At 39.6% G+C, this 22012-nt stretch overlaps 1 protein-coding gene across 3 annotated transcripts in view; it reads right to left on the minus strand.

The window, feature by feature from the left end:
• CRACD (capping protein inhibiting regulator of actin dynamics) overlaps positions 1–22012 on the minus strand; it is a 277503-nt gene that overhangs the window by 123345 nt on the left and 132146 nt on the right. Inside the window, exons 4-8 of one of the 3 annotated variants that reach the window (XM_053217326.1) lie at positions 17210–17351; positions 7845–7946; positions 5810–5910; positions 4596–4722; positions 4316–4399 (exon numbers count right to left, since the gene is read on the minus strand). In XM_053217326.1, the coding sequence (XP_053073301.1) occupies positions 4316–4382 (67 nt within the window). In that variant the 5' untranslated portion in view covers positions 4383–4399; positions 4596–4722; positions 5810–5910; positions 7845–7946; positions 17210–17351. Of the gene's footprint in view, positions 1–4315; positions 4400–4595; positions 4723–5809; positions 5911–7844; positions 7947–11023; positions 11154–17209; positions 17352–22012 lie in introns of all 3 variants that reach the window. The other 2 variants (XM_053217327.1, XM_027057177.2) reach the window with 2 other exon arrangements.

Genomic DNA, 22012 nt, shown 5'->3' on the forward strand with positions numbered 1-22012 from the left:
AGGCATCCCTCATCAGAAAATTTAAAAATAATTGCATAGAACATTATCATCCTTTGTAAAAATATCTGAATGTTTTAAAAAACTAAAATATAATTTACCAAAAGATGACAAATGTTTGATTAGAATGGTGAGTTTGGGATATATATATTTTTTGTCTTTAAATTCTCTAAATGGTATTTTAATTTCATCATTTGAAAGTAAGTTTTAATTCTGAAATTAGAGTGGTGGTGGTCACACAACTCCATGAATATACTAAAAACAGAACCATATGCCTTAAAAAGGTAAATTTGATATGTGTGTTATTTCTCAATACAGTTGTGATCTTCATAAAAGTAAAATTTTAAAGTTAAATACTGCACTGTAGGGGCAGGAAAGATATGGGAACTCTGCACTTTCTGCTCAATTTTGCTATAAAAACTAAAACTTCCCTTAAAAATAAGGCATATTTTAAGAAAATACTACAATGCAGCCTTTGTTAATTTCTCACTAATTTTATGTTTAAAATTCTGGGAGGCAGTAGAATACATAAAAGCTACAGCACAGATAAGCCTCTTTTCAACCCCCTGTTCTTGGCAATGATATCTGATAAGCAGCTGAATGTGGCTTCTTAAAGCATCAATGAAATTCGTGTCAGCATATTCAAAAACTTCTGGGTGACTTTGATTCTAAGGTAACTTACTGGGCCTGTGTAGAGTAATCTATGCTCCCACTATGCTTAGTAGAATTAACAATGTTGAGTTTGACAGTATCTTAGAGATATCCATTATTTCTCTTTCTATTCTGCTCAGCTTCTGGGGTCCCAGCTGATGATTAATGAAAATTTCAATGTGTTGAACTATTTCATATAAAATTAAGTTCTAGGTTAATTAAAAAGCCACCAAGAATAAATTGATTCCATTTATCACCAGTGTACTGTAACGGATAGGAGCTCTCCGGGGGCTGGCTATTCTTTTAGAACCTTCTATCCTAAAATGGGATAACTTACAAATATTGTATCTAAAGGGCTAAACAAGAAGCCATAACAATCATCAAGATACAAGTGAAACTGTTCTACTACAATGAATTTGGTAAATAGACTTCCAAATGTTTCTTTTCTTCAAAAACGTATATAAAAACAAGATCCCTTTTTATTCCCAAATGATGAATGGGAACAAAAGAATATTTCTATGTTACGGTGGTCTAGTGTATGGAAAAGAGTCACTACTCCCAACTTGGGATCTTTAAATTTACTCCAAGTGTTGTGAAATCTGTTCTTGGAAGCTCAGGTAGGAGAATGCTTCTCCCTGAAAGGAAACTTGCAAAGTCCTTAGGGAGAAGTCCTTGAATACTGATTGGATTTCAAACAAAGGGCATAAGAAAATGTTACATTCTCTCTAGCCAAGCCTGTTCCTCAAGACCTAAATTAAGGTACTGCTAAAAACATGGAACAAAATTTAAACAACATTTGTCACAAGATGGTAGCACTTCTTCTTTCAGTTTGCTACCTTGATACAAGTCTTTGGGGGCGACAACTCATTCAAGTGGCTGTGTGTTCAGATCATCTTCCTGTGACAGTGTAATTTAGCAGGAGCATCTGTGACTGGGGACAACTTTCGTTAGGATTTGTTTAGCCTGTTATACATCAAGCTGTAGGGACTGACCTCCCCAAACTGCCACTCTGCTCTGAAAGAGGTGAAAAGGAGCCCAAGAAAGCACAAACAAAAACCCAGAAGCTGAAAAAATACAAAAGAATCCACTTGATGAATGAAAAACACAGGAAACTTTTGACTGAACATAAGTGATCTATGGCTGCTCAGGTTTTAATAAATTTAAATCACCGACCATCAAAACAAAAACTACTGACGTAAGATTAATATTTGTTCTCATTTTAAAGTATATTATTTTTTCTATGCCTTTTATTTTTCCCTTCAACTTTAAGGGTATAAATATTCCATTCTGCCTTTAAAAAAAAAAAGTCAGCATGGAGAAGGGACACATTTTTTTGTTCTATCCTATAGGCACTATAAAGGACATGGCCATAGCTCTAAGAAAAAAGTTACTTGTGAAGTAACAGTGCCTGGCACAAAGTAGATGATAAGCTCCCAGTAAGTACAGACAGAGAGCTCTGCTCTTGAAAGTTTTATGTGTCTATTTCTTCACATGTGCAAAGTAGTTCAATGAGTACTATTTTTTCCTATTTCCGTATTAAATACTACCTTCCACCACATCTAAGGGACAGACAGATAATATCTTGCTGTATTGCAGGAGGGTAGGAATGAGATAGATCATTATGCATCTGTTTCTTCCCTGATTAAATGCTAGAGCTAACTTCTAATGTCAGAGACCTATGATAACACAAATTCGCTCTGGAGAAGGTGCCTTATCCTATCTTCTGTTTGAGGTTCGTGGCCATTGGGCCACAAAATTTCTCATGATTCACAGAAATGATAGCTTAAAATGAAATCTGGTTTATTTGGGGTTTGGACAAGAGATACTTTTTTTAAATTTTTTTAAAAATGTTTTTCTTTATCTTTGAGACAGAGAGACAGAGCATGAGCAGGGGAGGGGCAGACAGAGAGGGAGACACAGAATCCGAAGCAGGCTCCAGGCTCTGAGCTGTCAGCACAGAGCCTGACGCGGGGCTCGAACTCACGGACCGTGAGATCATGACCTGAGCTGAAGTCAGACACTCAACTGACTGAGCCACCCTGGCGCCCCTGGACAAGAGATACTTGAGGAATCAACTTTATAATCACAGAACTGTGCAGATGCGCCACACAGCAAAGTAAAGCTGTGATTTCTAATGAGGAGACATAATGTTGTCAAGGGAGTCACATAATCCAGGAAAAAAGAAAAATATTTCCTAAAAAAATAAAATAAGAAACTAAGAAGGTCTAACAGACTTCTTTGTAACCTTCCTTAGGGATGTGGTAAAGCCTTCATAACATGAGTCACAGAAAATTACTGTGGGGCCAGACTCTCACATACTGGAAAGTCATACTGGCCGGAGGGTCTGTGTTGTTGAGCAGGGGTAAAAAGGAGAAAGTAGTTCAGTGAAGGCATAATGCAGAATGTCTACCAAAGCTCTCGTTTATCCTAATTTTGACTTCTACTTTCCCAAAGAGAAAAGTTTACAACATCCAAACAAGCTATTGTAAACCCACTTTTTAAGGGAGAGAAACTCTGCTCCAGATAAAATAAAAGAAAAAAAACAACAACACATAACACCCAGGAAATCAACCAGCAAGATTGCATTAATATACACAGATCCTTTGCATCTCTGCCAAGGAAGGTGGGGATTAATCCAATCACTGTTGGCTTCCATGTAAGTCATTTGAAAGAACTTGGGGGGAAAAAACTGAATTGGGAGTTTAAAATCAAAATGTTCTAATCACTAGTAGTAAAAATAGATGTATTTTAGGACTTACTGAATGCAATATATTGTGATAATTCTTATTTATATGGTATAATTGAAGGATGAGGTTAACCAAATGTTACCCCTCTCAGTATCAAATTTTTTTAAAATAAAAGTATTTTGAACAGAAATTTTTCGATAATAAATTATACACTGAATAGAATGTAAACTGTTCTTGGAGTCTCGGGGCCATTATTATTAGGCTTAGATGTAATAACATGATATCTTAAGGGAATTATTCAAGATGGTCTGTTCCTGTCAATGCCCTTCTGCCTTAAAACATTTTTGTGCCTATTTTAAAATAAGTATTCTGGGGGCGCCTGGGTGGCTCAGCTAGTTGAGCATCCGACTTCAGCTGGGGTCATGATCTCATGGTCTGTGAGTTTGAGCCCCACGTCGGGCTCTGTGCTGACAGCTCAGAGCCTGGAGCCTGCTTCGGATTCTGTGTCTCCCTCTCTCTCTGCCCCTCCCCCACTCATGCTCTGTCTCTCTCTCTCCTTCAAAAATAAATAAAAACATTAAAAAAATAAATAAATAAAATAAGTATTCTGTCTCCTTCTTTCACGTGTTTAACTGTCACTTCTTATTAGGTCGGTGAGCCTTTTTCTCATAATTCCTTCTTTTAAATTTATGCTTCTTGTGCCTGTGCAATAGGAGATCAGATAATCAAGAAGGACAGAATTGTATGTACAGAAAGAATCACTAGGTGCCAAGCAAAAGCCTAAGAAGCTCCCCTAGGAGTTTGGAGAATGAATGATATCTGTTTTAGCTGCTTTTGCTTTGCTGTATCCCAGACAGTTGAGGTCATTGTACAAGTAATTTATAGTTAAATCCAAGCATTTCTGTACATTAAAAGCAATAAGGAAAAGATGGCTTTCGTCTCTTTAATGTGCCACTCAGAGTAGGCACTCTGTATCGTACCTGAAACAACAGCACTCAGAGTCTCATTATGGACATTCTGTGTAAGTTTAATTCCCTCCATGGCCATGATTTTGTTAAATGTTACTGAAATAAAAAGTACAACATGCAATCTGTGAGCACCAAGCTTGTGAAATTGGAAAAAAAAAAAGTGCCCCACACCTATATTATCAATTCTGTGGTGCATCTTCCACTTCAGTGAAAGAAAGCACACTACCTTTATCATGTTGATGAATATTAATTTGTAATAAAATGGAAGAGAGAGAGGAAAACAAAGTGATACCTGTAATAAAACACTGAAATTATTATTGCATTTCACAGTCCATAAGAACTGCACATTCACAGAATTACAGTCTCCATCAAACTGCTGACCCCTGCCAAGAGGGAAAGATTTACTGCACTCCTCACACCTGAAAAGGAAAGGTAGGATTAGTTCATGGACGCTTTCCCTTTCAGTATTAATAGAGTCAGTGTTTATACTAGATGAAACTACATGATTCCCAAACAATGAGGAAACCTCTACCTTGCCAAATTTACAACCTCTCACATCTTATCTCTTCTGTTTCAAAATGTTCTCTAATATCTACAGATTTGTGTTGTCATTATAGTCTAATTTCTCATAATTAAGTGAAGAGAGTAATAGGTTTATAAAATATAACAATAATCATGATGATGTTTTCTTCTGTTCTTATATTATTTTCTAAGTAGTTCAACATTTTTTGCAAATATTCACTCTCACAGTCGTTGTTTATTAGGAAAAAAAATTATGCTGGACTGACAAAACTAAGGCAAAAAATTTTAAACATTTAAATTTATTATATAAAGTAGATTTATACCCTCCTGCTTGGCCAAATGTAACAAGTTTCCATTTTAAGTTCTATTCCTTTAGCAAGATTAAATTCCATGTGCTTTTCTAGCTACACCCATAGATTCTTGTAGCCCCCATCTTCCTACCTGGTATAAGTAATCACCTGAACTGTCTGTATACCATAATGTCTTTTTTTCCCCAAACTTTCTTACGGTTTTTCAAATACCAACCATGTTCTTGAACTTTGTAATTTATACAGCTCTTATCAGCTGTTTTTTAACAACATTTTTCCATAAAGCATTTGTGCATCTTTCCCCTACACGTTTATAGCCGTGTTTTGACCATGGTCCCCTCTTTACCCTGAAACTCCTTTATCCTGGCACAGTGGCTATACTAAGCAAGCTATTTATTCTCCCTACTTCTACGTCACAGTATGAAGCATCTCCTTAAAATACACTTTTCACAACCTCTTCCTTTCCCAGGTCTTATTCTTTTAAAGGAACCACATCAGTCTCAAGTAGAAACATGACACTGAATACTTTTCTTATGTTTTTTTTCAACATTACAACCAAAAGTCTCTTCCTTTAAAAATTCCTAAATTTATGACTTCCATCCCTCTCCTAATGTTACTGAATTTATTGCTATGACAATTAACAAAATCGCAACATAAATGTCATCTCTCTACTTACATTTGGCCAGATCTATCCAAGAGGTTTGAATCACTGGAAGGTCCATCCACTTTCAGAGAACTAGTCCTATTATGGTTTTACTTTTCATTTTTCATTTATTTCTAAAACATAAACTATATTAGTGGTTCCTTATTCAATTTAGATTCCTTTTATGTATCTCTTAGCTGCTTCCTTAGCTTAACTACTTTGTTAGTGGTAATCTTAAATCCCATCATCACTGAAGAACTGGATATTTTAAAGCTTCACTACTTTTTGTTATTGCTGTCATAATGCTGTGAATGCCACAATATTGCTTTTGAATGCAATTTTCTGGGCCTGACTTACAAATGTCCTCTGTTGGATTGGCTGAAATCAGTTACATGTTTTCTTTTGTAGGATCTATTGCTACTGTATACTGCAAAATTGTGCCTATGGATTTGTCTTTTACAATCTACCCATCTGATAGTGGGATATGTTAGCCAAGAGTTGGAAGAATGTATCCATATCATTCACTCTTTATGAGGATGTGTCTCTAGTCATTTTATACCTTACTACACTGACTTTTAAAGTGCTCATATTGGTATATTTTCCCATTTAATTCAACTCATCAACTATTTACTGAGTGCCCATGAAGAGTACAATACTGAACTATACAAATCGGGAACCGAAAATGAAACGCAAATCATAATGTGTAAATCTATAATCTTAACAGAGGCAGGATACAGAATGCACCAGTACTAGAATATAAAAAATACACTTTTCTTTCTGACCTTCTAAATAAAACATAGTAGGCTATAAGCATTCTTCGATTGCTTTGATTCATATTTGCCAATTTGATTATTTGCAAGGCATTCCTTGAGATTATGTATACAACAGTAGCCACAGAACATGTAACAACTTGCAATTTAATAGAAGAATAATTTCATAAATCAATACCAACATCTCAATCCCAATATGCTTTTGTTGTCCTCTACTTATAATGTATGGGGGTTTTTTGGTGGAAAATTACCTACTGTAGTAAAATGAACAATTTGGGAATGAAGAAAATCTAGATATCTCTAGATATGTTGGCGTTTGGAAATATCAACATATACTTCTTATTTCACTTTTCTAATACACCCTTTCTCTTGTCAGTTTTTTTTTTAAAACATGATTTCCTCCAAATGAAATCAGTGCTGTGATATGCAGGAAGGAACTATCTCTGCGATTATTCTACTTGGTGCTTAACAAACATTATGGCAATACGCCAAAGTACATGTTGGGGCTGGGGCCTCAAACATTAATCAGACATTGTCCCTGCCCTAAAGGAACTCACAGTCCTATGAGACAGTGTTGTCTGTGTGGGGTGAAGGGAGGCAGGTATTAGTCAATCTTATACCACTCTCCCCAATGTCTGAGATCATAATTCTACATGGAATTTCAAAGATCTCTCATGTCTGTATTTTATATGAAAAGGTTTACATTTTTGAGACCAGGAAAAAGTCTTCTCATTCTTCTTATTTGAAATCAAGTATTTTCCATAGGTTATTTGTTTTCCTCCGCACAGCACAATGTTTAGTTTTATGTTTCTTTCTTCCCAAAGTCTTTTAAACATGACATGTCAGACCTCAAGTCATTTTTTTATCTCTTGGTCAGGTTTCTCTTCATCTCTCATTTCATTACTCTTCCTCATGGTCAATCTCTTCATAAGTCTTCACAACATTATTAACCTCATATTTCATTTTTGACATTTGTTTAAGCAGACTCCTGTGCAGGAAGACTATTAGAGGTCTTTATTATAGAACTGCTGCGGTTACTATACAAAGAGTTCATACTTTATCTATGGTTGTGGAACAGATGTGAATTTTTTTGTATCACAACTCAAAATGCATTTTTCCCTTAGAGATAATATTGTTAAGTGGTGGTTGTGGTATTTCACCCAGATCTCCATTGAGGAATTAAGGGCTTATTCCCCTAAATATTTAGTGCTGCTACAGAATGCATGTCCTTAGGTAGGAGAGTAATAGCCCCCCAGAGACGGACCCTTTCTAGTCCCTAGAACCTGTCAATGCATTACCTTTCTTAGCAAAGGGACTTTGCAGATGTGAGTTAGCCAAGGATGTTGAGATGGGAAGATTATCCTGGATTTTCCAGACAGGCCCAATGCAATCACAACCACCTTTGCAAGAGAGGCAAGAGTGTCAGAAGTCACAGGAAGAGATGTGATGACAGAAGCAGAGGCCAGAGAAAGACTGGAAGATTCTAATGAAGGGAGCAGAATATGCCACCTCAAAATATGCCATTTTGGCATACTGATTATTTTGAATTAAAGTTTCTTGGGAAATAGGCAGTGCAAGAAGGACACTCTTGACTCTCCTGTGCTCTCCCTGAAGGCAGGAAATAAGTCTCTTATGTGAAAGATACCCACCCTGTGCCAAGAGGGTAGAAGGCATCCTTATTAGCAGAGAGGCAAGTCAGGGCCAAGAGGATAAATAAACAAACTTTGTTACTTTTTCACTAAAATAGTACCCCAACCCCAAACCTCTTTGTTTTGTCAATTCTTCACAAATTTATTGTTTGCCTAAGAGGTATAGAAGATTCCTGCTTTGGACACTTCGAGTCTCATATTTTTAGGGGGCTCCTGTACATATGAAATTAAATTTGTTGTTCTCCTGTTATCTTATGTCCATTTCACTATTAAACCAGGCAGAGAACCTGAAAGGGAACATTTTTCCACCCCTACACTACATTGTTGGCCTTGAAGGTGCAGGAAGGAACTACAGGCTAAGGAAGGCAGCAGTCTCAGAAGCTAGAAAAGGCAAGGAAAGGGATTCTCCCCTTGAGCATCCAAAAGGAACACTGCCCAGTGGCCTCATTTTAGACCTCTGACCTCCAGAACTGTAAAATAATAAATGTGCATTGTTTTCAGCCACTAACTTCATGGTAATTTGTTTCAATAGCAACAGGAAACTAATACACATCTTGAGAAAAATTATCAAGGTTTCTGTGATCAAATAAATGGGGGAAACATTATTCACTTTATCTCCCTCTCAGTGCCTACAATTTGAGAAGTCCTACAGTGAAGAATTCTGTTTAACTTTGTTTAAACTAGAATTTTTCAAAAGTACTTAACCGTAGACATTTTAAGGACTGTTTAACAGTACTATTCATGGAGCCTACTTTGGGAAAAAATGCTTTAAGGATTTATGCTATGGATAATGGCACCCAGAAGAGATGCAGATATTCATTTATCTAGACTGAAATTCCATCCACTGATGCTGTTTCAGTGAATTATTATTGAGTGTCCATTTTAGCTTTACATTGTGATAGGTATCGGGATGAGGGAAGAGGAGGTGAGACATAAAGATATAGAAGAAAATATTACTGACTCCAAGGAAATCATCATTTAATATGAGATATGACATATTTACCAAAAACTGTAAACCAGGTAGAAAACATTAGGTTCTGTGTGTGTGTGTGTGTATATATGTATATATACACATATATGTATATATGTATGTATATATACATATACATATGTGTGTGTGTGTGTGTATATATATATATATATATATATATATATATATATATATATATGGGCAGGATGGGCTGTGAAGTTTGGAGAAAAAAAATGAATCATTTCCAGGAAGTTGGGGGTGTCAGAGAATGAATTATGAAGAGCTGGCATTTGAATTTGTCTTTTTTAAAACTGTTTTTAATGTTTGTTTATTTTTGAGAGAGAACGAGAGAGAGAGTATGAGCAGGGGAGGGGCAGAGAGAGGGAGAGACATAGACTCTGAAGGCACAGAGCCTGACACACGGCTCAAACTTGTGAACTGCGAGATCATGACCTGAGCCAAAGTCAGATGCCTAACCAACTGGGCCACCCAGGCGCCCCTTGAATTTGTCTTTTAAGGGCAGGTAGGCTGGTGATGATGAGAAGAGAGGGAAGAGAAGAAGGGCATTGTGCAGTGGTGGCATCAGAGTAAGCAACCCTACCTAATGACAGGCACTACCTGACCCAAGAACTAAGTTGTTCCCTACTGGGGAAAGACAAGCCTTGGTAAGCCACATCCTTGTCTGTGCAAGAATCAGAATTACAAATTTGTGGGGTGGTAGGGGGGTGCCTGAGTGGCTCAGGCGGTTAAGTGTCCAACTCTTGACTTTGATTCAGGTCATGATCCCAGGGTTGTGGGATGGAGCTGAGCATGGAGCCTGCTTAAGATTCTCTCTCTCCCTCTGCCCCTCTCCCCTGTTCATGCTCTCTCTCTTAAATAAAAAATTAAAAATACATACATACATACATACACAAAATACAACCAAACACTTAATATAAAACTTTGGGGTATTTTTCTGCATGGAATAGACTTTCTGAGACTCCCTAAAATATATACCTGGTAAAGTTTAGACTACAGATGTTTTTTGCTTTTCCTGGTAAATATTCCTAGTGGTAAGGATATAGCCTTTTTATTGTTCCTTGGACCTCTAAACTTCTGTTCAGAACTGGAGTCATCTGTTGAAAAAGTTTCAATGCCAACTCCATGTGTGTGAAGACTAGGCTTTAACAGTAAATGGGAAAGGGGGACCATGTCTGTGCTACTTTAGCTTCCTGTTTCGTGTCAGCTTTAGTCTCCTTGGGAGCAGATACTGTCTCACTGTTTGTTCTTTGTAAGCCTCAACTCTAGAGCAGTGGAGGCACTTGGCATACATTTGTTGAAATGGTGAAAGGATTATCGAAGTGAAATCTTGGCTCCACTCAAACCGATTTAGAAAAAGAATTTTCTTAAACATTTATTTCAAAATGGAAAAGGAAGAGTAAAACATGTGGCATTTTAGAGGTAAGGAATTCAACAGAATTTTTTGGTGGGGGAGGGGCCTTTAGCCCCTAGAAGAAATAAGGCTTCTCACTTTCTGGAAGAGATGCCTGCACTATCCGTAGGCTTGATCCAAAGAGAGTGGTGAATCAAACACTTATTTTCTGACTGTTCCTTAAAGAAAGAAAGGGTGGGATTTAGAGGATCACAGGGCTCCTCCCAAGAAACACATTCATGTAGATGTGACCTCTGGAGATTGTGTGCCCCCGCCCCTGTTTGTCTGGCAAACACCTGCTCATCTTTCAAGGCAGCTCAAATGACAAGTCTGGGAGGCCCTGCGGCTCCCGTGGCAGTTGTTTACTCTGCCCTTTGTGGTTTCCAGCACTCTGTGCAGAACTCTCTCAAATATCACTAATCGCATTTTATACGGTTATCTGCTTACATATCTGGATTCAATTCCATAAACTTCTGCTAGGGCAATGTTAGATTCAAAGGCAAAGACTCCGGCCTTTAGAAGCTACTTCCTTCTCTAGGAGGCAGACCAGCATACAACTACTTATAATTCTCAGCAACTGCAAGAGAACATAATGCAGAGAGGAGGTAACGGGAGGGAGGGCAGGGTCTTAGTTCATATCCTTAGGTCTTGGCACAGTGTCTGGCACATAACAAGTTCCAAACATGTTAATGGAGGGAGGGAGATAGGAAGAGATGAAAGAAGGGGGGAGAAAGGGAGAGAAGGGAAGGAAATGACAAAAATACCCCACCCCATCCCTGTCACTGTGCTGAACACTGTCAATCGATTAGTTACTATAAAGGTGCTATTCTCAGGTCCCTGGAAGAGATGTTTTGGAGCAGAGAGTTGATGTTTCAGTCATACTTGGCACACAATACCATACATGATAATCACCATCTGAGGGCAGCAAGTCATAATTTGTCCTGTATTTAACTCTCATCCCACTCCCAGGGGGTCTACAGAACAGAGACTTACAGAGGTTGCGTTCTCTGAAAGCACTAGTTCTATGCCAATTTAATTCTTGGGTTCTGCATCATTAGACCAGCAGGCTTCCTTGCTTCTGCAAAAGGATTTAACTAGAATTTTGGTGCCCTCAGAACTCTGTCTGCCACCCAGCTCCCTATTTCTCTGCCAGTTTCATCTGCACAATGCATCTTGGGTTACATATGGCAGAGAGAGAGAGGAATCTCATTTCAAGCCTCTGCTGTCCGCATCGCACAGCCCTCCCTGAGCAGCCTCTATTTCACAGGGGAGAGAAGGGAGGAGGCAGGATGATCAGCCTCCTCAAAAGATGAGTGTGTAAAGTATTTCTCAAATTTTCATCTTCAACAGCTGGTACCATTCAACTCCCTGGGGTGGGGGAGACTATGCTTTGTTGCTTAGCTAGCAATATAATCTCTAGCTATCCTGATGCCAAAGTATCAATTACAGGTTCATTTGGATGATGGGATAAATTGGTGTTGAGACCACTAGACAATGACAGAAATTGGAGGTGGTGGGAAAGGATGCCAAAGTGGGCTGACCTCTATCCTGAAGTACAGTCGAATTCTTCCTATCCTTGCAAATTAAGTAACTTAATTCTAAACTGCTAGTTGTCTCATGAAGAGAAACCCACCCGCAGCAGAAGTGAAGCAGGTATTCCTGAAGGTTTTTCTTTGAGGGCATAATTAGAGAGATGTTAACACTCCTGCAGCATCTGAGCTCTCCCAGTGTTATAACAGGAGGAAATTGGAAAAAAACAAAACAAAACGATGACCTGCATTTACAAACAAATGTTTTACCAGACACAAAAAGTCACATATTATATGATTCCATTTATATTAAATCGCTACAATAGGTAAATCCCTAGCAACAGCAGATGGGCGGTTGTTAGCGGTTGAGGGGAAGGAGAAATGGGGAGTAAGCGCTTCAGGGGTACAGTGTTTTCATTTGGTGGGTGATAAAAATGTTCTGAATGTACTAACTGCCACTAAATTGTTCACTTTATGTTATATGAATTTCACCTGAATTAAAAAAAATAAATGTTTTATAATTGAGGGCTTCAGTATTTCGCATTGCTCAACAATCTACCGCTGCTGGGGAATAGGGAGGACTTTATTCCCATTCCACAGTGATAAGAGGGATTAAGTAGGTCTCTAAATTCTAATACTTGTCACCTTTTGGCCTTTCCTATGAAAAGCCTAGTATATTCCCAGAATGTCTGTCACAGGGAAGTAATTCAAATCAATGACCCCTGACTTGCTTGGCCCTTGACAATGAGCAGCAGCAGCGACAGCAAGAGCAGCAACTGATCATCACAGGGCTAGATAATCAAACGTCCATGGGGTGCACCTGTTTACCAGCCTCTCAGCCAGCCGCCCACACTAGACCCAGGTGGCCTAGCTGCATTCGGGGACATGAGACAAAGACTATGGGCCATTTTAATTCAGTAGAAAAATATGAAGACCTTGCTCTTGCCACACTCTTTCAGAGTCAAAGAAAATTAATTTTAACAGAATAGAAGCAAGAAGGAGGCAGTTTTTCCCTTCTTGTTTGATACTAAGAAGAATATACGCTTCAACACACAGATCCAAAGCAGTCAGCTGTTAAGTGAAAAGAGAAGCTCACGAACTTAGGAGGAATAAAAACATATTGAGAAGTTAAAAGAAGGGGCTTTGAAAAGAAACTACAAGACTATGTAACATCAAAAAATGGCTAACAACTATATTCATTTTTTTAATTTTTTTTTTATTTACATTCAAGTTAATTACCATATAGTGCAACAATGATTGCAGGAGTAGATTCCTTAATGTCCTTTACCCATTTAGCCCATCCCCCCTCCCACAACCCTTCCAGTAACTCTCTGTTTGTTCTCCATATTTAAGAATCTCTTATGTTTGCTAACAACTATATTTAAAAGCAGGTAGGGGACTGCCCAGTCTTACCCAACATCTCCCCCCTCTCACCCCACACCATGCAGTCAGGGCCACAGACAAGTAGGCCTCCCGAGTCCTCACCCAACCAACTTTCTGAACCATTCCATTTGTCTCACATTCTACTTACTTCTTGACATACCTCCAATTTTTCTGGTTTTGACCTTATGACTTTTTCTCCAACCACAGTTTGTCTCACCACGCAGACTTTAACACTTAGCTTTGGGATATTTTTTTTTCTAGACCAAGATCTAGACATTCCTCTGGGAATACTACCTTTGGTGGCTTCATCCACATTTAGCCTGACCCAGGGATGTCACTCTTCACTGTGACTCACAGAAAAGTGTGCAGTTCTGTTTTCGTGTAACCTTCCCTTTTCTCAGGTGTAACCCTTAAGACTAAGCCTGAAAATAAGGCTCTAGTGCTGATTTCAGATTCACAAATGGCTAGACAAGCTTCATATTAAGTAAGAATTTTTAAATATAACGAGAAAGAAAATTACATTCAATGCTTTCAAAATCCCCTGATTCTATTGCAATATGCCAACTGACTCAGAGAGCCATGTTATATTTTCCTATGTTGTGTGAGAAAAACCCATGTGATGCTGTCACAAAATGTTCTATATACCACAGAAATTACAGTATTACTTTCCTGGAAAAATTCCAAAAGGAGAGAAATAGCATCTGTTTTCTATGTTGGTCATGCTATAGAATGAAACGCAAATGGGAAGTAGGTTATAGAGGGGGCATCTATTTTCTCTCTGATAGGAATGCTGAGATAGAGCACCAATTTTGAGCTGTCTTGAGGTTAAGCAGTATGGATGGGGAATGCAATGTTGTATGTGTGCGATTCCTGTCCTCGGCCGGAACAAATCCTTGTCACCTCCATCCTCACATCACTATCACAGCGGTGCATGTGAATTGGAATAATCTGGCTCTTCTGCTTACTGATGCTGACTTTAGGCAAGTCACTTAAGCTTTCTGAGCCTATTTCTCCACCAGTGAGACAGGAATAATAACACCTATTCTTTATTACTGTTATGGGTTAAACTGTGCCTCCAAAATGTATACTGAAGTCCTAACCCTCAGTACCTCAGAATGTGACCTTATTTGGAAATAGGGTCATTGTAAGTGTACTAGTTACACTTACAATGTAAGTGTACTAGGGGAGATCATACTGGAGTAGGGTCCTTAATCTAGTATGTCTGCTATTCTTCTAAGAAAAAGAAAGATGGCCACATAAAGACACAAGCACACGAGAATGACATGTGAAGACAGAGACAGGGACTGACATGACACAAGCAAACCTAGGAAAGACAAGGATTGATGGCTACCACCAGAAGCCGTGAAGAGGCAAAGAAGGATTCTCCCCTTATGTCTCAGAAGGAGCATGGCCCTCTCTTGATTTTAGACTTCTAGGCTGCAGAACTGTGAGAAAATAAATTTCTGCTATTGCAAGCCACTTGGTTTGTGGTACTTGTTACAGCAGCTCTAAGAAACGAATACGGTGGGGGAGGTTTATTTATTTATTTAGTTAGTTAGTTAGTTAGAGTGAGTCTGTGTGTGTGTGTGTGTGTGTGTGTGTGTGTGTGTGTGTGTGTGCGTGTGTGTGTGTTAAATGCAGGGGAAACAAACACAGAATAAACCAAGTAGGCCAGAAGAAAACAAGGCCAGAAGGTAATTTTTCTTATGTATTTAAATCAAGGAAATGACCTTATTTTCTCTGGAGCCAACACTGCCTCTCTGAACCTACCTCCCACTGTTGTCCCTCCCCCCTGCTCCAGCTCACCGGAGCATTCCTCCTGTGAGGAGGCTGTGCTTGAAATATCTCACCATGTTCACTCCTTAGGGTCTTTTGCATCGGCTGCTTCCTCTGCCTAGAACACACCCAGGGTGAACTCCTACTTCCTGTCTTTCCTGAATGAAGCTGACTCTGGCTCTGCCACTTAAACACTGCAATTTGTACTCCTGTGCCACCCAGCACTCCCAATTCCCCTTATTCAGCAGTTCTTTTTCTTTTTTCCATATTCTTATTGGCTTCTAATAGCCTGGTAATTTATTTTTCTATTACATGCAGTATTTATTATCTGTTTCCCTCTATGCTAGAACATAAGCTCCACAAGGGCAGGGATCTTCATGTTTTGCTCACTTATAGGAACAAGCATCTAAAACAGTATCTAGTTCATAACAGGTGCTTGACAAAGTTTTTTTCAAATCCATTATTTATTTTTAATTAATCACTTTGTAATTATAGAAACTGTACATGTGTACTATGAAACATCAGAAAAATTAAAAACTTAAAATTCCTACCATTCAATAATGTTTCAAATTATGATAAATCAGAATGATTTATAGCTTCTTTTAAATGACTCACTAAGGAATTCTATCTCTTTATATATATATATATTTTTTTTTTTTTTTTGAGAGAGAGACATAGACACCATGAGTGGGGAGGGGCAAAGAGAGTGGGAGAGAAAGAATCCCAAACAGGCTCTGCACTGTCAGTACAGAGCCCAACGTGGGGCTCAAACTCACAAACCTGTGAGATCATGACCTGAGCCAAAACCAAAAGTCGGATGCTTAACCAACTGAGCCACCCAGGGCCCCCATATACATTTTTTAGATGTTTATTTATTTTGAGAGAGAGACAGACAGGCAGAGAGAGAGGGAGTGAGAAAATCCCAAGCAGGTTCTACACTGTCAGCACAGAGCCTGACAGAGGGCTCAAACTCACAGATCGTGAGATCATGACCTAAGCCAAAATCAAGAGTTGGATGCTTAACTGACCAAGCCACCCAGGTGCCCCAAGGAATTTTGTCCCTTAAGGAAAAATGTCATGGTATAGATAGCCTCCATATTACAAGATTTGGTATGTGGGTTAAAGGAAATAATGTATCCACATAATACTAATGATTGTCATAACAATTCAGATAGTTATTTTCTTTCTTTTGATCTTATCTTTAACTTTCATCCTTTGCACCAACTTCTAAGAAGTAGCATATACCTGTAGACAAGAGAATGGTATAATGTTGTTCTTACAGGGGAGGCACGTGGGGAAGGTCTCCCACTCCTCTCACTCAAGATGGAGTCTCCAAATTCACAGTATCAAGCTCTACGGTCCAGATGTACCACGAGACACAAGGCCACTAACTATTCCATAGAATTTTATAACAGCAACAAAACAATACAGTGATGATTACATTTTTATATTACATCCTCCCATTGGCAAAGCTTTTCATGTGAGATGAAAGAAAGGAGGCTAAGAGAATTTAAGTGACATGTCCAAGTTTACACATATGGTAAGTAGAAGAGCTGAGTATTAAATCTAGAATTAGAAGGTCATCAGCGACAAGGATCTTTTTTTTTTTTAAAGTTTTTATTTATTTTTGAGACAGAGTGAGACAGAACATGAACGGGGGAGGGGCAGAGAGAGAGGGAGACACAGAATCGGAAGCAGGCTCCAGGCTCCGAGCCATCAGCCCAGAGCCCGATGCGGGGCTCGAACCCACAGACCACGAGATTGTGACCTGAGCCTAAGTCGGACGCTCAACCAACTGAGCCACCCAGGCGCCCCAAGGATCTTTTAACTTGATAGTGAAATGCATACTATCCATTTCTAATATCCCACTCACATTAAATAAAATGCTCTTTAGTACTTTCTCCATAAGTTACTTCCCTCCCCGTTCTCTAAACAAATGACTTACCTATCTTAATAGCCAAACGTCCTTTCCTTGCTGGGTAACTGTCCACCAAAATTTTCTTCTTGTAAAAAGGAGATCAGTGGTTAAGTGTTTCAGGAAATGGGATACATTGTTGAGAAAATCTGGGGATCACTGCTCTTGTGAACTGTTGAGAAAAAACAAAACATCAAGAGCTTTATATCTTCAGTCCTCTTGGGACGCCTTCAAAATGAATCTCTTTTCCATTCTGGCAGAAGTCAGTACAAAGGAGTTTTTGTTTTGTTTTATTTTGTTTTCTGGTTTTCAATTAGGTTTAATAATATTAAACTTGCATTCCTTAGCCTAAATTTATTCTAGACTCTTAAAAGCATTTATTGTAAATTGTTTCTACTTTTGAAGGGACTGGAAAAATCATGGCCATGAATACAGAGGCTCCCGATCCTTATTATATACAGAATTCTCACATTTATTTCTCATGGTAATTTAGCTAAAATTCAAGGAGCTAGAAGACACAAACTCAACCTAGCAGAGAACTGAAGGCAGTAATCATTAGATTGTTTCCACGCCCCCCCCCCGAGGTAGCAAAGGCACTTTTTTATTCAAACACCAATAACAGAATTAATGAGGTTAATGGGCTCTCTGGGGGTAGGGCATGCACAACCTCTTATAAACACTCCAGAATAAAAACTGTGACATAGTGACAGTATATTTTAACTGGAATGGATATGGGAAATATCCAGGGGATAACCCCAGATTCAAATATTCCCTTTGCATAGCCAAAGAAAAGAAAACAACTTTCTGGGACAATGATACAGAAAGAAATCTCTTCAAATCTTAGGATGACAATGGATGTCTGGCACTGACCAGGAGCTGATAGTACAGGCTTAGAGAAGGATTCCCAGTTCTGGTTATGAGGGGCTAGTTTGTATCAGACCAACTTTCCACTGAACACCACTAGAAAAACTAGATAAATATATCTAAAACCTGTTTAAAGGCACTGGAGTGCTACCAAGGTAGCCAGAACATGAGAGGCTAAGATCTTAGGGAGAAAAGAAACAAAACTGAGGCAAGTCATTACACTGCTTTTCCTTTCAAAACATCAAAACATCTACTGATCTTTAAGAGACACAGGGCACGTTGAAAAAAAAAAAAAAAAAAAGGGGCGCCTGGGTGGCGCAGTCGGTTAAGCGTCCGACTTCAGCCAGGTCACGATCTCGCGGTCCCTGAGTTCGAGCCCAGCGTCGGGCTCTGGGCTGATGGCTCAGAGCCTGGAGCCTGTTTCCGATTCTGTGTCTCCCTCTCTCTCTGCCCCTCCCCCGTTCATGCTCTGTCTCTCTCTGTCCCCAAAATAAATAAACGTTGAAAAAAAAAAAAAAGAGACACAGGGCAAAACTGCTGAGAAGCCAAGCAGAAAGCAGCTGCTTAGAGGCACATAAAGTGAGTGGACCAAAAAAGTACCAGAACTAAGAATCAAGTCACTTCGGTCCCTCATTAGATTAAGGAGGTCTGCCCTACTCTGACTGCCTATCAGAAGCAAAAGTAAGCTCCATAGAGAGAGACATCATCATCCACAGTATTTGTGATTCTTTATACAAAATGTCCTGTATTCAATCAATAATTACTAGGTATACCAGGGAATAGGTTCAAGAAAGAAACAGACAATGAAAACAGGACCCAGAGACAACCAGGGATATTATCTTTAAAATAACTGTGATTAGTGGCATGCCTGGGTGGCTCAGTCATGTAAGCACCTGACTTCAGCTCAGGTCATGATCTCATGGTTCATGAGTTCAAATCCCGCACTGGGTTCTGCACTGACAGCTCAGAACCTAGAACCTGCTTCAGATTCTGTGCCTCCCTCTCTCTCTTTGACGCTCCCCCACTTGTGTTCTCTCTCTCTCTCTTTCTCTCTCAAAAATAAATAAAAACATTTAAAACTTTTTAAAAAACTGTGACTAATATATTTGAAATTACAAAGATTATAAAATATTTCAACACATATCTAAGTCACAAAAATAACCAAAAAAACACAAAGAGTAAGGATACAAAAGATCTGAATAACACAATTAACAAACTCAGCCTTAGTAACCTATGTAGAATACTGCACCCAACAACCATGACCACACATTCTTCCAAGGTACACAAGAAACATTACAGAAGTTAACCATATGTGGGTCATAAAATAAGTTTCAAGAAATTTCAACAAATAGAAACCATGGAGTACTTTTCTGAGCTTACTCGTTTGAAATAATAGAGACTCACAAGAAATTGCAATAATAGTAAATTTTTTAAAGCAAAATAAAACGTACATACAGTAAAATATGCTACTTTTTTTTTTTTAAGTAGGCTCTATCCCCAGCGTGGAGCCCAACGTGGGGCGTGAACTCACAACCCTGTGATCAAGACCTAAGCCGAGATCAAGAGTGGGATGCTTAACCAACTGAGCCACCGAGGAGCTCCGGAATACATTTTAAGTGTACAATTTGATACAGTTTGATAAAGGAAACTGTTGTTTTGATACAGTTTGATAAAGGAAACTGTTGTTGTGTAACCACCAACAAAATAATAATATAAAGCATTTCCATCACTCCAGGAAGTTTCCTCATGTCCCTTTTAGTCAAATGCCACAACCCAAAGGCAAACCACTGTTCCCATTTCTATTACTGTAGATTAGTTCTGAACCACATACAAATGGACTCATAGAATGTACTCTTTTGCGTCTGGCTTTATTCACGCAGCATAATGTCTCTGAGATTCACCTACACTGTTGAGTGCATCAATAGTTTACGTCTTTTTATTGCTGAGCCATAGTCCATCGTATGAAAATATCACAACTTATAATAAATTCTCCTATGAATGGATATTTGGTTGTTTCCATTTTAGGGCTATTATGAACAACACTAATATAAATGTTCTAGTACAAGTCTCTTTGTGAATATAAATTTTCTCTTGGATAAACACCTGGGAGTGGAACTCCTAGGTCACAGGGTTGACAAATGTTTAACTTAATAAGAAACTGCCAGGAGCTTCTGGGAAGATGGTGGCGTAGGAGGACGCTGGGCTCACCGCGTCCTGCGGGTCACTTAGATTCCACCCACACCTGCCTAAATAACCCAGAAAATCGCCAGAAGACTAGCAGAACGGATTCTCCGGAGCCAAGTGTAGATGAGAGGTCCACGGAAGAGGGTAGGAAGGGCGGAGAGGCGGTGTGTGACTGGCGAGAGGGAGCCGGGGCAGGGGGCAGCCCATCGGCAAAGCAGAGCCCCCGAGTCTGGCTGGCAAAAGCAGAGCGGCCAGACAGAGTGTATTCGGACAGCAAGCAGGACTTAACCTCCGGAAGGTAATAAGTTAACAGCTCTGCTTGGAGAACGGGAAGGCTAGAGGACAACGAGAGGGGGAGTTGTTGAGCCCCTGACAACAGAGCGCAGCTTGGCAGGGAACTAAGGCGCTCGTCAGTGCCATCTCCCTCACCCATCCCCCAGCCAAAATCCCAAAGGGAACCAGTTCCTGCCAGGGAACTTGCTGGCACCGCGCAAACACCCAACGCTGTGCTTCTGCGGATCCATCCCTCCTGCAGGTCTGACTCCCTCCTGGTGCCACAGGGCCCCTCCCTAAGTGGATGTCCAAAGGAAAAGCGAGCTGAGCCTGCCCCTCCCGCCCCGTGCACCTTGCCGATCCACCCCAGCTAATACGCCAGATCCCCAACACCACAAGCCTGGCAGTGTGCAAGTAGCCCAGACGGCCCACGCCACCCCACAGTGAATCCCGCCCCTAGGAGAGGGGAAGAGAAGGCACACACCAGTCTGACTGTGGCCCCAGTGGTGGGCTGGGGGCAGACATCAGGTCTGACTGCGGCCCCACCCACCAACGCAAGTTATTCAAGACAGCACAGGGGAAGTGCCCTGAAGTCCCACACCACTCCAGGGACGATCCAAAATGAAGAAACGGAAGAATTCCCCTCAGAAAAACGTCCAGGAAATAACAACAGCTAACGAACTGATCAAAAACAATGTAAACAATATAACAGAAAGTGAATTTAGAATAATAGTCATAAAATTAATCTCTGGGCTTGAAAACAGTATAAAGGACAGCAGAGAACCTACTGCTACAGAGATCAAGGGTCTAAGGAACAGCCAGGAGGAGCTAAAAAATGCTATTAATGAGCTGCAAAATAAAATGGAGACGACCACGGCTCGGATTGAAGAGGCAGAGGAGAGAATAGGTGAACTAGAAGATAAAATTATGGAAAAAGAAGCTGAGAAAAAGAGAGATAAAAAATCCAGGAGTATGAGGGGAAAATTAGAGGACTAAGTGATGCACTAAAGAGAAATAATCTATGCATAATTGGTATTCCAGAGGAGGAAGAGAGAGGGAAAGGTCCTGAAGGTGTACTTAAAGAAATAATAGCTGAGAACTTCCGGGATCTGGGGAAGGAAAAAGGCATTGAAATCCAAGAGGCACAGAGAACTCCCTTCAGATGTAATTTGAATCGATCTTCTGCATGACATATAGTGAAACTGGCAAAATACAAGGATAAAGAGAAAATTCTGAAAGCAGCTAGGGATAAAAGTGCTCTAACATATAAAGGGAGACCTATAAGACTTGTGACCGATCTCTCTACCGAAACTTGGCAGGCCAGAAAGGAATGGCAGGAGACCTTCAATGTGATGAACAGAAAATATGCAGCTGAGAATCCTCTATCCAGCAAATCTGTCATTTAGAATAGAAGGAGACATAAAGGTCTTCCCAAACAAACAACTGAAGGAATTCATCACCACTAAGCCAGCCCTACAAGAGATCCTAAGGGGGATCCTGTGAGACAAAGAC

Source organism: Acinonyx jubatus, chromosome B1 (assembly GCF_027475565.1).
Source record: "Acinonyx jubatus isolate Ajub_Pintada_27869175 chromosome B1, VMU_Ajub_asm_v1.0, whole genome shotgun sequence".
Classification (NCBI taxonomy): domain Eukaryota; kingdom Metazoa; phylum Chordata; class Mammalia; order Carnivora; family Felidae; genus Acinonyx; species Acinonyx jubatus.